The 18101-nt window shown below is 30.2% G+C and overlaps 1 protein-coding gene across 7 annotated transcripts in view; it reads right to left on the bottom strand.

Annotated features, from left to right (window-relative positions):
- Positions 1-1538: 1538 nt before the first annotated feature.
- LOC724311 (AT-rich interactive domain-containing protein 2) overlaps positions 1539-18101 on the bottom strand; it is a 50105-nt gene continuing 33542 nt past the window's right edge. For 2 of the 7 annotated variants that reach the window (XM_006570664.3, XM_006570665.3), the window contains 13 exons: positions 12937-13409; positions 11718-12232; positions 11034-11422; positions 10728-10947; positions 10109-10499; positions 8709-9020; positions 7419-7622; positions 5453-7338; positions 5176-5335; positions 4915-5073; positions 4538-4615; positions 3380-3471; positions 2312-3134 (listed from right to left, as the gene is read on the bottom strand). In XM_006570664.3, the coding sequence (XP_006570727.2) occupies positions 3014-3134; positions 3380-3471; positions 4538-4615; positions 4915-5073; positions 5176-5335; positions 5453-7338; positions 7419-7622; positions 8709-9020; positions 10109-10499; positions 10728-10947; positions 11034-11422; positions 11718-12232; positions 12937-13409 (5000 nt within the window). In that variant the 3' untranslated portion in view covers positions 2312-3013. Of the gene's footprint in view, positions 3135-3379; positions 3472-4537; positions 4616-4914; positions 5074-5175; positions 5336-5452; positions 7339-7418; positions 7623-8708; positions 9021-10108; positions 10500-10727; positions 10948-11033; positions 11423-11717; positions 12233-12936; positions 13410-13986; positions 14012-18101 lie in introns of those variants that run through there. The other 5 variants (XM_006570666.3, XM_016912689.2, XM_016912688.2 and 2 more) reach the window with 5 other exon arrangements.

Genomic DNA, 18101 nt, shown 5'->3' with positions numbered 1-18101 from the left:
AGCATTTTGTTATATTCGAAAATGTTATATTTTATGAAGTAGAAAATATTATTATATTTTATAAAGTTTTTTATATTTTTTACCGAATTTAATCATATAGATGAAAACATGTAAATAAATTTTTACACAATTTTATATAAACAAGTAAATAAATATCAAATTTTAAAGAGACGCAAACTTTTGGATCGCAAAATGTCAGAATAAAGTATAAAAATAACATACAAAGTAATTATTGTATTTAACTTATTCTTCAGAACATATGTATACGTGTAGATGATAATGTGGCAAAGCGATAGCAAAATTTTTCGGAAATTTAACCAAAAATATTGTTACTAAATTTTTTAATCAGGTACGCTGAGACTTGCTTGCTTCTATAAAAAGTATAGTGCAGTCTGAGAATAAACATTCAAATAATTCTTATATTTAATTTTAATAATTCTCTTTTAGTATTTAGTAATTTATTATATCATTCTTTTATTCCTTTACACATATTGTTATGATCTCGATGATCGTACGAAACGGTGAACATGTAAACTAGATAATTACAAATAATAAAAATAAAAAGCCTCTCATAAGATTTCTTTTCTAAACGTTTAGTTATTCAATTTGATTTATGTATATATTTATATATATATATATATATAGTTATATGTATTTTATATATATATAATATGTATAATCTATATATAAAATACATAACAGAGGCTCGCACAATGTTTTACAATTCGCGATATTTAAATTATCAGTTTTTTCCATCGTTACACAATCGGTGCCAGCCAGTTTTCTTCTCAGCGTCTGCTGTATGTCGATTCAATAATTACAAAAATTTTTATGTACCTTATAACTCCTACGTCCTGTCATAACCCTATTATAATACAAGAATTCTTTTTCTCACTTCGCTTCGCCAGACATTTAATCTTACACTTTTAAGAAAAATTTACATAGAGCGAGTAACATTATGAATGAAATACAGGTATTATGTACAAATATTTATAATTATACATATATACTTTATTCCTTCGATTTTATTCGAATATGATCGTCTGAATTTTTAAATTCGCGATCCCATCTAATAATTAGATAAATCGACGAACGACATGTGTAAATGTAAATCTACTTTTTTCAAATATTTTTCATTGTCACGTTTGATAACATAAAAATATATATATATATATGTATATTTACGTTCATTTTTCTTTTTAACGTTCGGAAAACGAAATAAAGAGATCTTTTTTCTTCTTATTTAAATTACAACATATTTCAACAAAAAAATGAAATTTAGATAGGAAAATTTTATTCACCTTTTCTCGTTCGATCTTGTAAAACAACTGAAATTACCATTTCATGGTACATTTTCTTACCTTTTTTTATACAGCCTATATTACAAAAAAGTCAATATTATTTCGTCATGATGTAAGATAAGGGGGGGAGGAAAAAAAAGGCTTTTCATCACGCGCCGCGAGAATCACTTATTTTTAAATTAGTTGTTCAAAAATTTGTAGAAGCATCATATTAGAATTTCAAATAAAATAGTCATATTACTGAAATTTTTATATATTTCATGTCCTAACTAATGAATTTTTATAAAAAAAATAAATATATAAAATAACGTTTGTTCTGCTATGCCCAATCTAATGCACTCAAAATTAACATAAAATTGCTACATGAACTTTTCTATTATCACTCTTTCCATTAATCCTTATTATAAATTATTTAAAAAAGTTTTTAAATATTGGCAAAGAATTGCCTTCAGAAAATGTTTTTTTTTTTAATTTCTTCTTATCCATCCATTTTTTTTAATGCTGAAAATTTAAGAAACACTGGCTTTAAGAACATTTAGGCCTTTCTAAGTTTCAAGTATAAATATACTTACACCTGTATCTATAATATATGGACAACTCGGAAGCAATAATTGATCTGTGACTCGATCGGAGCGAAGTGGGTGTAGCATTTTATAGATGCTTCTCGTTATCGATGCTTTCTCAAAGTTATACAATTCACACAAACCAGATTACGTTAATATAATAAGATAATAATAAGATTGAGGAGATGATTCAACACGACACGCTTAGTTTGCCCGAAGAAATAAAATTAGTTACTAATATCTCTTGATTTAAAGTTAGATTAGAATTTGAACGAACTGTTAGAAATCCCCGAGCTAAAACCGATTTAAAGCAGAAGAAATTCTTAAATTTTTTTTTTTTACATGATAGATTTGGGCCGGAATATGCTATTATCATCACGTTATGTGCGATACCTTACCAACATTATCTTGACAAAATAAGATTACTCGATAATAAAACAAAAGAGAGACGATAATATAGCCATGTAATTGCAATATGCAATTATATAAGCAAAATCATAAATTCCTAACAAATACATTTCATAAAAAGATTTTTTTTTTTACATTCTAGGTTTTCTTGTGGTTGACTTATGAAAAACATACAATAATAATATTAATAATAATAATTAATAATATAATATAATATAATAATAATATAATATTGATTGTAATTAACTATAACGTCCATAAAGTATTTTTTCGCCCTTCATTTTTTGTACACGATTACTAAAAACATTTCTTCCGCTTCTTGTTGAGAAAATAAATATTAATATTAAATTTGAAATATTATCTTGTTTTACTTTTTTTTTTTTATCACTGATCTGTAATCACTTCAACTACTGTCTTTCGTTCGTGTTAACTAGTTACAGTACATTATTATAGTCTAAATCGGCAAATCGACTTGCCTCGTAAGTGTATAGGCCTCTTTATAATAATTATGGAACATTGCCGTATCTTCTTTTCTTGTAGTACATCTTCTTTACTGTTCACATCTTTCTTTTTTTTTTTTTCTTATAATGCACAAGCACATTTTTTTTTGCAATTGCAAACTTTTTGCCAACTTTTTTATCATTCTTTTGTTCTTTCACTTTACACTAAAATTCAAAATAAACGAATTGATCGCTGTTCGCAGGATGAAAAAGCTTTCTTTTAGAGGCCTGGTTCAAGAGGTCACCTATGGTTACTGCTGCTTTGATCATTCATATCATACAGAACTTGTGCGATTGTTCTTGATGATTCGACATTACTTAATGCGACTCCTGCCAAATGTGGTTCGTACGCTCTAAGATGTCTGAAAATCAAAACATGAATAATATTATTAAATATAATAACGATTGAATATAATTAAACTACATAGAAAAAAAATTACATAGAAAATATAATTTTGGATTCTCACATAATCTAAAAATCATTTTCCATTTGAAAATAGAATTTATTCTAAGAAATAATAGAAAAAATTATGTATATTTAATTATATCTTATTAATAATTTTTTTTTTTTAGTAAAATTAATAAAACAAATTAATTAAAAACAAACCTTCTGCCATGTGTTGAATATATGACTAGGTTTCTAAGAATAAGAGCTGCTGTCAAGCGAATACTTTTGGTCACAGGACCTTCGTTGTCATCCTGTTAAAAAATTACAATATAATTAAAAATTTATAATTTTGTTCAAATTATTTATAAAATATAAAAAAAAATCACACTCTTAAATAACACTAAAACAAATACAATATATCAAGGATATGACAATTATTTAATGATGTTTCAATTAATTAGTTGCAATAGCTTTGAACATTAGTAAAATACAATCGTGAAAACAAAATGGAAACATTGATTTAGGAAATGATGTCGCGTGAATAAATTATATAATATCATAGAGAATTTCAGAGAAAGCACTGATATTTCATTTTTATATCATACATTTACATCAAATATCATATTATTTTTTTATATAAATGTAAAATATATTAAATTAGAATGCAAGAATAAATAATTTGGCACAGCAAAAAAAAAATTAATTAAGTAAATGTTCTTTAAGAGTTTTAAAAATTGATTAAACACATATTTATCAGAAGCTATTACATATTATATTATAATAATATAATATAATAAAAATTTTTACAAATTGCTAAATTAGAGTTACAAATAAATACATTATACAATCAAAACTTAGCACCAAAAAAATATTAAAATTTTACAATGTTTTAAAATTGGTTTGCGAGATACATTTTAATCAGTAATTAAAATTATTAATTGATAATTCAATCATCCTTAAAAATAATCCTTTCTTATTGAAGATTTAAATTAAATACCTGCTTATTCAAATAATATAAAGAATGATTTTTTATTTTGATAAAAAACGCGACAAATATTCTACATTATGCTGCTTAAAATATTATACCCCAGCACCCTTCATCATCATGAATATACTTCAAATGCGTGAACACATAAATTATACAGGGACGCTAACTACGAAATGAAACTAAAATGGAATACATGCTAATAAAAAATACATATGTATACACCGTAAAACGTGAAACTAAAAATTAAGAAACCACAACGTATGTTACGAAAACAAAAGAAAATTAAGCGCAAAAAAAAAAGAGGCGGCAGGAACAACGCACAAGAGCTGTGGTTGTAAATCGTGAATCGTGAATCCTTTTTTTTTTTCTATTTCTGAACACGTTTTTACCTGTTCTGGTGGAGGATTTTGCCCAGGTCTGGGAGAAGAAGAGCTTGAAGTGGCTGCAGCGGGCTTGGTCGGCCTTTGCTGCTTTGCCAAGAGAATAAGAAATTTCATTACATTAACAATACTTAACAGACTCTATGAACCGTGAAACTATAAAGGATTCTCCGAAATATTGTCACAAATTATATCATTAAACGCGGTCATTAAACTTTTTTGATATCAGTATATATGTGCTATCTCGCGTAGTAATTTTAGTGCATTTGTTATCCCTATGATGTCTTGTGTCTTTTTTTTTTTTTTTGAAATTACCATTAACTTATGTCTACTTATATTATTATAATTCATTTGATTTATAAGATTATTTATGTGATTTTACTAACCATTAACTCCTTTGGATTTACAAACTCCAAAGCGTGCCGTTTAATAGCATGGAATGCTGCATTCGGTGCATATCCAGGGTGATGAGGAGTTGGCGGTGTCGATGTAGAAACTTCGGTTTTACCTGTTACCGTTAATTGTTTCCTTCTTATCGACATTGTCTGTAAAATTATTTAATGTTTAATAAAGTTCTTTTCTATAACTGTAAAATTATAATTGAAAAAGATATAGATTCTTATAAAAATGTATAATATTATACTTACTTCCGCATTACAATGCCTATCATACAAATGTGTCATCAATGAAAATCTTCGTCTTTTCAAAGCATCACAGCTTGCCCAAAGACATAATATTTCTTCCCCACCAGATGGACAATGTGTTTCGCATACATGAAGATAAACTTCATGTGGTGTTTTAAATTGCCTTTACGAATATAAAAATAAAAATATATAAAGATAAAGTAATTAAGAATCGTGAAATAGTTTCACAAATTAAAATTATTATTATTATATTTTGTAATATTAAACACTAATCAATTACCTTAAACAACCTCGCCATTCACATAAATACGCATTAGGATCAATTTTTATTGTAATAGTTTTTTCTGGTTGATTCTGGCTCGTAGATGGCTTAGATTCTGGTTCAGTAGAGGTTGAAGAACTGACAGTCTTTATTACTTTAGCAGGTTGTTTTGTCGGTAATCCATGCGTTGCTGCCGCCTGATGAGGTGTAGTGGGTCTAGTAGGCGGTGGAGTAGAGGCTGGTGTTGGTGTTACCACTCTTGATGGCACACTCGTTGACACTGGTGTTTGTTGAGTCATCGCGGGAATTGTAACGGTCACTGTATTTGGATTTGTTTGTGCTACAGAACTGTTCACTATTATCGAAGTTTGTGGAATTGTGCCAGACGTTGGAACCAAAGGTGGAGGTATATTGCCGAGCGCTGGACTCTGCAAGATAGGACGTGAAACTTGCGTAACGACAACCTGCTGTCCCTGAGGAGTGACGGCCACCATTTTTTGCTGAGTTGGTTGGGCAGCTGCTTGAGATTGCAAAATAATTATCGTTTTTGCACCTGTTCCCTGCTGTTGTGTTGTTTGAGCTACTAACACAGTCTGCGCTTGACCTTGAACCAACGTTGTTTGTGGTTGAGCTAAAACGTAATTTTGACCAGGGACGCCACCAGAAACAACATACTGTAATTGACCTCCTGCTCCTTGTTGCAATAAAACTTGTGGTTGAGGTTGCGCTTGCCTTCCTTTCACTGCACTAGTTGGAATAAGAACTTGATTATTCGATTGTATTGTTTGTTGCACTACTATTTGCCTAGGTGCTGCGACAATAAGTTGTTGTTGAGGTTGTTGTTGAGGATGAGATTGTGGTTGTTGCTGTATTTGAGGTTGCAGTTGTTGCGGTTGCGGCGGCGGTTGCTGTGGCTGTTGCTGTGGTGTCGGTTGCGATTGTTGTTGAGATGGTTGTTGATTAATTTGATTGACAAATATATGAGGTTCTTCTTTTATTGTAGTAGTGGTTTCTTCCTGAACATTTACAGTAACATTTTCATCAAGGTCAATTTCGTCTTCTATACAATCTGCAGCCAGAGCTGCGTAAAGATTTGCGGCTGTAGAAGATACGGTTGCTTTCTCACTATCCTTATCATCATCCTGTTCCTCAGATTTTATACTCGAGACAGTGGATTCAGCAGTGGTCGAATCAACAGCAGGATCAGGTGACATAGTACCATTAGAATATTTTACTTTTTTTACATCCACTTCATCCGACTCACTGGCAGCTCTTTTTATTCCTCTAGGTGCTTCAATTAAAGTATCTTCAGAAACTTCTGTCTGTATAACATTACCTTCTTCTACTTCGGTTTTTATTTTAATGTCTGTAGGAGATTCTTTTAATACTTTCTTAATGTGATTTTCCACTAAGTCCATTCCTTTTTCATTAATCGAATTTTTTCCTAAAACACCATTCAAAATAGGCTCTTTGTCAACTTTCCGTTCTAATAAATCTGCAAGCATCATACTTTGCAGAGGTTTCTCTTTAGACGTTATACTAGATGAATCTTTTGATGAATCTTCTTGAGCATCGATATCCATATTACTTGGTGCACCATTTAACAGAATTCCTTCGAAACTTGTCAAAGAATTATCTTCTTCTATACCGACACCAGAACAGTCCCTACTACCACCAATACCACTACTGGATGCTAAAGAATTATTAGTCGAATCCGAATCCTCAGCTATTGATGTACAAGTTGAACGTTGAATAGCTTTGTTTGCTGTAGTTATAGTTGTTGCTGGAGGCCGACATACTTTAATGTTTGACGATATGTGATTTTCGGTTGAATTTAAAACCATTGTGGAAGAAGTTGTTGATGTTGGTATTTGGTTGACATTTTCATTATCATTTACTTCAGTCTATAAAATTAAAAAATCAATAACTGAGTAAAGTTTGAAAATTATATTTCTCATAATTTCTCATAAAGTTCATATTGTACCTTGTCACAATTATTAGTCATAATAAATTTAGCTCCATTGAGCCTTTGTATTTTTTTGGCAGGAATGGGTGTGATAGTTGGCTTTTGCTTTGAGTTGACAGGTGTCTTTGGGAGTATTGCAGTTAAAGTTGTAGTTGCAGCTGGTTGCGATATATTAGTTAATTGCTGTTGTAATAGCCTTTGTTGTTGTTGCCGTTGCGCAACCTATAAAAATTGTACAACTTAGATTTATTTAAAAGAAAGAATTTTTATTTTAATTTTTTTTTTTTTTTTGAAAATTATTTTATATTTTCTTAATGACTATAGAATTACTATAGAAAATAAAATATATTTCAATTTTGAAAACCATGCTTTTGTTAGTAGAATACAAAACACTGATTGTCACTCTGAACTCAAAAAAATAACCACATCATTAAATATTACTTAAGAATTTTAATCAATGTAAAATAAATCTTATCTTTTAAAATAAAAGAAAATAGCATAACCAAAATATAATATTTATATCTACTTCAGAACACAAACATTAAAAAACTTTTTGAAATCAAATTTGTTAAAACATACATTCACTAAATATAATTTTAAGTGCAATCTTATCTTGTAAAATGACTTCTTTTTTTACAAATACAAATTATTTTAAATTCAAATTTAATTATTTTATATTTTATATTGAATTTTAATTAATATAATATTTAATATAATATTTCAATATCATATAAATATATTTTCTTTTATATAATTTTAAATTTTCTATAAATTTTAAATAAAAAATAATTATTTAACCATTCTACAATTTAGGATTGCACAATATTCTGAAATTCATTTTCCGAAATTCAAATTCAAAATGCTTAAAATCGTATAAAAATCATGATTATCATCAGATTCGCATGAAATGGTCTTAAAAAAAGTGATTTTCTTAATAAAAGCATCAAAAAACATGAAATAAAATAAATATATCTTATTAATATATTTTCAAATATTTTTTAATAGAATATTAAACATTTCTATAATAAATTATATCAATCATTTTTATAGTAACTCAAAATTTATACATACAAAATTTAAACATAATGTAAAATTTATTAAAAACTTTATTTAATTAGAAATACTATGCGTTTTTAAATAAATTTATCAATTTATTTTAATCTCTCTTTTTATTTCTTTATTATTCCATTTAAGAAAATCATCTTCGCTGAAGAAAAACGTCGTTTTATATGTCCTTAATATATTTTCAACATCTTATCTATGTAAAAAAGTACTACTGTTTTCATTGTTAATGTACAACAATGATACCTGGTTGCTGGTTATTAGCTGGTTGGCACTGATGCTGGATGCGATGCTAGCAGTAGTGTTTGTTACACAGGCAGTAGGGGTAGACACACAAGTCGCAGCAGTACTGGGCATGCAGTCGCTGCTAACCGTTACCTTAGTAGCCAGAAGGCTTTTTATTATGGAACTGGATGTAGTACCACTTCGATTATCTTCCTTTGCAACTATCTGGACAGTTTGACATTGTTGCTGTACTTGTTGTACTTGTTGTTGTGGTTGTGTTTGAGAGCCACTTGACAGCAATGCTTGACTCAGGTGAGGATGTGATACTGACACCTAATTAACAATAATCATAATGTAATTATAACATCAAAATATCATGAATCAACAAAAACATTCTTATAATACAGAAATTATAAAATCAATTACAAAAAAATTAAATATTTAATTAAATAGTAATAATGTTGTTTGAATTTGTATAGTATAGAATATTGTAAAATAGTTTCTATATTAGATATATCGTATATATAATATATATTAATGATGCAATAAACATTTCCAGCATAGTGGATAGTGAATTATTATTATTAATTATCATTTTGAATAATTATATGAATGAAACTACAAAAGTAATTTTGCTTTTTATGAAATTCATAAGGCATGATATTCAAACAAATTCTTATTTTAGCACTTTATTATTAAGCATGATACGAATAGAAGTAGAACAAATGAAATTAATCAAAAACAAAATTTATTAACTTGTTATAAGACAGTAAAAATATTGTACTATGAAATTATATCTACATGAAAAATATCAAAATATATATACTTAAAAAATAAGAAATTTATGTTGATCATGCAATAGTAAAGATTTTTATCCAAAATTGCAATTATAAACATTACTGATAAAAATATAAAATATAAAATAAGTTTCGATGTATTATAACAATTAAAATATTAATAAAATGATTTGAATACACGTATATATAAAATATTCATTTTAAATAATACTTATAGTAGTCATTCATATTTAAAATAATATTTATATTTCATATTTATATTTTATTTCTTTTTTATCTCATATACGTATCAATTTACAGTTAAATCTTATTTATTTGAAACGAAAAAGAATTATATTTGTATATATTTCAGATATGTTAAATATGAAAATAAATTTTTTATTAAAAGAAGAAAATCTACAACTTTTTAGAAAATTATGTTTCAACAATCTGGATTTCGAAGTTCACATAATTACTTATCTGCATGCATATGTAATAATGGAATAGACGGGATTCGAGGCATGCAAAATGTAATATTGTTAAGAAAAGCCCATATTATGACAGCATAGTGAAACCATAACCAAAATAAGAACCAAGGTCATGAGTGGTAGAGAGAATGGTAGAAAGCTTAGGACTTGGACCCACCTGACTTTTAGAATCAACCTTGGTGACTGGATTTTGGGATTGAGTTGCAGTGTTCGAGATACTGGATGGTGGTTTTGGTGGAGCAGACAATTGGGCTTTAAGGATAGGCGATGCTGGGGCAGGGGTTCTTGGAGGCCCAGATGCAGGATTGTCTAGGGCCGTGCTATCAGGAGCAGGACTTATACTCTTGATTGTACGCTGTTGTACGGGAAGCACCTTTACTGGCGTTGCGTTGGCTGCTGGAATTGGAGCTGTGTTAGTCCCAACTGCAGTTTGGCTCGGATAAGTTACTTGGGGAGATGTGGCCCGTACTCGGATTCCTTCGTAATACTGAGTACCACTTGTTTCACCTTTCAATGGATTTGGTCCGACGCTTCCACCAAATACAGATCTATGGAAAAGTATTTGTATCATTATATTGTTTTTTAATTACAATTGAATATTAATATTTTGCAATAAAATTGGTCATTTTGCACACAATATATATAAATTTAAAACTAAATATTCTTCTGAAAGAAACAATCTTATTGTCTATTTTGCTGAAAAATCTCGAATGAAAACAAACTAAATAGAGAATAAAATTTTACATACATACAAGGAATCAAATTTAAATATGTACCTAACGCATCTAGGAAAATGAAGTGGAGCAATAACACCTCTTCTACCAATCTTTGTGCAGCAACCAAGATATTTCTTGTATAATTCTTCTTGCTCTATACGGATTCCCTGTGCTGGTTCGAAAGTAGCTCTTAACCAACTCAAAGCAAATTGCTCGTTCTCTTGAATGATTTGTTGATGTGCATGTTGTTGCTGAAGCGAATTATTCGTCTCAACTGCTTCTAAAGATAGATATAAATAAAGTAATATTAATCTATTTAGCCTTTTTTCTTTCTAAATAGTGTTTTATTATTTTTAATATATGTACTGTGCGTAGTAGATTTTGTCGTAATTGCAGCTGGAGTCGTTGGTCGCGAAGGTGCTGGGCTTACAGGAGCTGGCGTCGCAGTAACTGTAGCTGGAGTTGTTGGCACAGAGGAGGACACTGTTACTGCTGGCGCAGTAGCTGTGACAGGAGTAGTATTCTGAGTAGCGTTCGGTGGTGGTGCTACCGTGGACACTGTTTCGATAACTCTCATCAAAATACAAGCTTTCGGCCCATAACTCTGCGCTTCTACAGTAACAAGAGCAACTAATGTGTCGATAGCTCCGCGTACCCGCGCGACGCTAGTACATGGCCTTTCACCTAACGAAGTCAACGCGTACAAGCATTCCAAGGTATATACTAAAAGAGCTATGTCGTTCAGAGCTAAAAATCTGTAAATAAACACGTATATGAATTTTGATATAAATTATTACTATTGTTATAATTTTAATACTATTATAATTTCATATAATTTCAAGAATTAGAATTATAGAGAATTCAATACTTTTTTCAATTAGAAAATATATTTCTCTATTTTTTTAAAAAGTTATATTTTAGCATTGATAATTCAAGATATTGTATTATGAAAATTTTTCTTAAATTTTCCATATATACAAAGATTTCAGAATAAAAATATGATATTTTAAAAACAAAAATTTGTTGAAATATTTATGAGACAAAATTCACCTGCATATTAGTTCATATACATTATCTTCTAATCCAAACGTAACGATTTCTTCATTGCTGTCTTGTTGGCTAATTTTATTAAGCACCTCCAAGCAGGAAATAACAATGAACCTGTCTTGGGATTCAATTCCCTTCGCCACACATGACAATACAACATCTGTTATCCTTTCGCCAGCTTCCTTTAAGACTATTTCATTTGCTATGTTCCCTAATATATCAAAACCAAGCTGGTGCAGATTACTCCACCTCGCTCTTACACAGAGTAATACGAATCTCAAGAAACACCTATTCCTCCCTAATACAGCAGCGTTTTCTGGAGTAAAACTTAAATTCCGTAAAATAGATGCTATTTGCAGCACACGTTGCCCATAAGGATCCTGCGTCCCCAATGTTCGTCCAACACAAAACAAATCTTTATCTTCCTCTTCAAATTTTATGGAGTTTTGATTTTGATCTCTTAAAGTTTCATCTTGATGAGATCCAATTGGATCTAACCTCGAACAGTCTGGCATCACCTGCACACAAGTACATACAAACACATTTTATTTTATGTAAAATGTAAAATCTCTACAACAATAAATTAATCAAAAGTTAATATTCTAAGATTCCATAAAGAATAAGAAAGAAATTATTTAGAAGAAATATTTAGAATAATAAGAAGAAATCCATTATTTTTTTTTTTTTTATGATTCAAAACTTGTAAATTTCTCTGGAAAACTATTTTGAAAGGAGAAGAAGGGAATTATGTTTTGGATTAATATTTAAAAATTTGTAAATACGTAATGGCAAAAGCTTTTCCTTCCCAAAATAGACCAAAAATAATGGATTCTCTCTCTCTCTCTCTCTCTCTCTCTCTCTCTCTCTCTCTCTCTCTCTCTCTCTCTCTCTCTCTCTCTCTCTCTCTCTCTCTCTCTCTCTCTCTCTCTCTCTCTCTCTCTCTCTCTCTCTCTCTCTCTCTCTCTCTCTCTCTCTCTCTCTCTCTCTCTCCAATACACTACAATTTCAAAAATTGAACAATTTAATTCTCAATTCAAAGGAAAAGATTTGATCATTCTTATACAAATTAGAGAAACTAATTTTTACAAATTTGAATAAAGATTTAAATTTAAAAAATTTTTCGCGATTTTAAAAAAAAAATTTTCTCAGAGAAGGATGGAAGGAAGGAAGGAAGGAAATGGACGAATAATCATAAGACACGCGATATCCTATTTCATCGTACCCCGTCGACTTCCATCGACGTTGACGCCTCATCTCCGTTCTCCGTGGACGCGGCGCTTTTGTTCTGTTTCTCCCTCTCCAATATTTTCCGCCTGGAGAAGGTCTGGGGGCTGGCTGTGGTCGGTTTCTTCATGAACGTCCTTTCATTCGTAAGATCTATCACGTCCTGCGAGTCGAGGACGTCCGACCAGAATGAGTTGATGGAATAATTCCTCACGCGGGAATAAACCTCGATGAAGAGCTGCCGCGTTCCAGGCGAATCGAAGACACCGGCGTGCGCCAACAGTATGTTCACGAGACGGGGATACTTGTCGAGGCGTAGGATATGCTTGCCCTCGTTCGATAGCAACGTGCAGACATTGATGGCGAAGTCTTGCTCGTTGGGAAGTGGCGAGAGAAGAGATAGCGCGAGTTTATCGTAGTTGGATGGCTTATAAAGATCGGACGAGAGGCCGTTGTATTCACGGAGAGATTCTGAAAATTGAAAAAAAAACAAAAAGAACGCATTGTTATTATATCTAGAGTGTGAAAAATTTATTCTGGGGGGGGGAAGAAAAAAAAATTTAACGTTAATTGGTTCGTATATATTCGTTGGAAGGAGAGGGGGGAGGGGATCGTGGAGGGAACGTAAGTAAAAAGAGAAATAAAGAAAAATTAAATTTGCACAGCGTAGGATATATAACCACCACATCCGAGAATAAAATTTGTTTTATTACGAGAGATTAAGATAACGATCACGAAAGAAGCGAATTTAGTTCACGCGAGAGTCTAATCGTCTCTTGTAAACAAGATCTTTTCTTATTACGTATCGTACGATTAACATTTGGATGTGTTTTAGAATGCGGTGATGTTTTAATACGCAAAGGCGAGTTTTAATTATATTAATTTTCGTATTTCATATAATTTTTATCGTTTAAATAATCGTTTGGAATGGAATATTACATTTTATTTCAATCGTTTAATTAATTATAAATAAGTTTATGTAATAATTATTATATATCGCGAACAATTCCTTAATAAATATAGGAGGATGAAAGAAGGTTATAATCACACGTATATCTGACACATCGGTTAACAGGCGTCGCCTCATGCAACTGGTGTGCGATCGACAAATCACGAGTAGTAATACACTTGTACATGATCAAAATCAGATCTCTGGGAAACAATAAAATTAATCGATGTAGCGAAAATATATAATATATATGTATGATAACAATATATAATAACAAATGATAAAATTTAATTTCAAACGAATTATAATATAATTAATTTTGTTACGATAAATTGGATTACATCAATTCGAAAACGATGCTCTATAACAAAATGTAATTTGACTAAATATTCCCTCACTCTTAATTATTTCCAACGTTACCGACTACGGAATACAATAGAACAACTAAAATTAACTTATTATTTTTTTATTAACTCGAATAACGTGGACATTCTTTGGTAATTGACAAAAAAAAAAAGCTTTGATTTAACGTTAATTGTACATTGTACATTTCCATGATACGATGAAAAATATTATAATTCGTTTTCTTTTTATAAATAGATGGAAGTAAACTGCGCATGCGCAGTTTTCAATAGCGCGAAAGATAATTCATATCGATTACGATTGCATGCGTTTCACACACGACGATCTTTGATCTGGCAGCAAATTGTTCCTTTCCAACAGTTTGGCATACGAGAAAACTCGTTGCAAAGTCTACCAAGTAACTGGAATATGCAATATTATCGCAAAATCGCGGTAATATCTTTTTCACCCGCAAAACCGCGATCAATATCGCGCGTCCCACGAGAAATGCCACTTTTTGCCGGAAACTACGGAATCTACCGACGGAAGGTGAGAAAGGAGAGGGGGGAGGAGATAAGGCAAAACGAAAAATGCGCGCGCGGAAAGAACGAGAAAAAGAGCGTCTAATAAGATTGTACTTCGTCGAGATTCTTTTGTATTCTTTTGATCGAATAATTATATATTACATTATATATATATATATATTAAACACAATTTCTTTTCACTACTTATATTTAATTACATTTCTTTGTTCAATTATCTGTATTATACAATTAATATCAGAAATATGCTACGTATTTATTACATTTTTTAAACCTATAGCAATAATAATGTTTCAATATTGATTTTTTCTTTTCGGTTTTCTTTTAAAAAAAAAAAAGAAAAAAGATCAGTTCGAGAAAATGAGTAAAGCCGTGGTGAGATAATAATTCTTGGCAATAATTGAGGACACTTTCGAGAACGACACGAAAAGGCCATTCTTGGCAGGAGTAATGAGTTGACTTCGATTAGCCAAGTAAAGATTCGCTTCCAGGCTTATGAGTTACCGCAGAACTTTCCTTGCACTACATCTTGACCTAATTTTAACATTCTATCGTTCGAGATATATTCAAAATATTCGTTTTATTGATAATTACAATTTCGAATTATCCTTTTGATTTTATCGTTCGTTCAAATACGATGAAAAATGTAATGTAAAACTAAGCAAAGATCATCATAATCAAGAATAAAGATTTATTACGAATTAAAAACGGAAATGACATTTAATTTATAAATGTTTGCTCATCATTGCGGAATCATTTATTATTATCGATTATTCATTTCATTTATTCGTTTATTTTTTTTATTAAAAAAAAAAATAATTCTCTGATTTATATAAATTCAATATGTTTAAAAAATATTTTCTTTCATTAAATTTTATCGATTTTTCATTAAATTCAATTTTTTAAAATTGATACATATCGAGGATAATTGATCGTAGATTTTTTTTTTTTAATTATTTTTCATCAATTTATCGTTAAAATTTTCATATCGTTTGACTTATCATCTTAGAAATATATATATGTATAAAGTTTGTTTCTTTAATAATCTACACAAAATATTTGATACATTGCCAAATGTCGGCGGAAATTCTAAAAGGAGGCGCTCATAAACTGTTTTAACGCAACTCTCCACATTGATCAAAAATAGCATTGGCGTAGAAAGTTAATTTTCTCCTTATAGCTTTATCGATTTATTAAAAATTCAACGGTTATTGAATGCGAATAATCTTTGTCATTATTAAGTAATAATATGTATATATATTCCCAATAGGATTGAAGTTCTAGTTCTTCGTCAGGGATAACAATGACAAGAGAACGGTGTAATATTCGTTATCTTTTCTCGTGTCGTGTCAATGTACTTACATATAAATGAATAACCTTACATGGGAACAATTAAAAGTGATAGAAGAATAATTTAAGCTTTTTTATTGCACTCCTCTTGTTTAAACGGTGAAAAAATTGAAATATACATCTAATGAAATATTTTTTAAACAATGAAATCTTAAATCGTGTCCTTTAATTATTCTTTTATAGACACATTTTTTTTCTAAATCGAATATTATCTTTATAAAATTAAAAACTAACTAAACTATATTTAATATATGTTCAAATATTGAATTTTAAATCTACAATTTATTAAATTCTTAATATTATTTATACTTTAATGATCAAAGTTACCGAAACGATAACCTTTCATTTAATTTAAAAATATATATATATCTAACCATATCGATTCATTCTCACAAAATAGTACTCCATTCTCTCTCTCGGTCACTGTAACAAGTTAATTAATCGATAATTTGATCGACGGAGAGAGTTTCGATCGATTCAAAACAGCCAGCGGTTGGTAACGCATGCTAAAAGAAGAGGGAGAATTCGATGAGGTTAAGGGCATTTCAACAGCGAGTGATGCGCAAAGTGCACAGGAGGCGCTGCGCACGCGACGTCAATAATTGGCCTTAAATGATGACAAATGCCGTAACAAGTTACGCTATGGCATATGCGGTGGAACAAGGCATTTCGTATATATCGATGGCACGCGGTTTAAACGTCACCAATCGCGAAAGTAGCCAGTTCACCTGGATGACGCTAGAATTCAGGCAACGTAGCAACCAGAGAACGAGTCGAAGCAGGATAGAGAAAGATAGAGAAGAAGTGGGGATAAACGTACAGAACTGAAAGAAGTGTTGGTGGGAGCTGAAATCGGGAGCTACAGAACATCGCGCAAGCGTGGTGAACGTTGTGTTACGCTGGCGCTGGGAGGATCGAGGTCTCACGGAACTCCTATCCCCGCAAACGTTTATTGATTGTGACTCTCGCATCGTGTCTCCTTTTCTGTCTTTATCACACTCTCGTTTCTCACTCCCACTATTCCTCTTCCTTTGTTTTTGTATCTTCTTCGATCAAACGTTCGTTTTACTTTTTCTTAAATTTTCGTCACTTTGTAAATATATTACACTTATTCGAGTGTAAATTGAAATAATCGAATGAATTAAATGTGTACATTTTTTTTTAAATTTGATTACAATAAACTGTGAATTGCAGGAATCGAAGTTAAACGTAGATTTTAAAGAAAAATTAAATAATACAATAAATTGTAATGCAAATGTATACATATAATTTAACTGTGAAATATAAAATTTGTATTTCACTTTGTTCTTTGTAATTCTTTATAGTTTTGTGATTTAAATTTTGCTAACATTTCTAAATTATATTTATTCTTTTTCATATATATATATACAAGTTTTTATACATGTTCTATGAATCAATAAAATGTTATCGTGAAAAATCATGTATAAATGATTTAAAAAAAAATTTCATTCCCACGTTCTATTAATTTTTCATATATACTGTACGTGTAAAGGAATAATGCAAATTTGTTTTTTATATGCAAACGTGCGCGAATCGAAAACGATGGTGAACTTAAGCAAAGTCGAAGTTCAATTCAATGATTACGCGTTATGAATACTTAACGGAACAATTTAGCGCGCGCGCCACGCAACTTCGACGTCTCGATATAATGTTACGCATGAACGCGCGCATCCAGTGCGCGCGAACAAGATAGGACTTCGCACAGATATACACGTTCCTTAAACACGCGGCATCGATTTTGTGGGTGCACGCCCATTATTTCATCGTGAAATCACACCATGTTGCGTAGTTGATTTTAAAAAATGATAAGAGATATTAACTCATCTTTTAAAGATAAACGTATAATATAAAAATTTAAAATAAAATTTTTTTTAATTCTTAAATTAATTCAATTTAAGTTTTTAATTAAGATTATATTTATATTTTACACATAAATTTTTACAAATTAAAATTTTTAAT

The sequence above is a fragment of the Apis mellifera genome, linkage group LG6 (genome assembly GCF_003254395.2).
Source record: "Apis mellifera strain DH4 linkage group LG6, Amel_HAv3.1, whole genome shotgun sequence".
Taxonomy (NCBI): Eukaryota; Metazoa; Arthropoda; class Insecta; order Hymenoptera; family Apidae; genus Apis; species Apis mellifera.
Note: the sequence above shows the minus strand (reverse complement) of the source record. Positions and strands in the feature narration are given on the sequence as shown.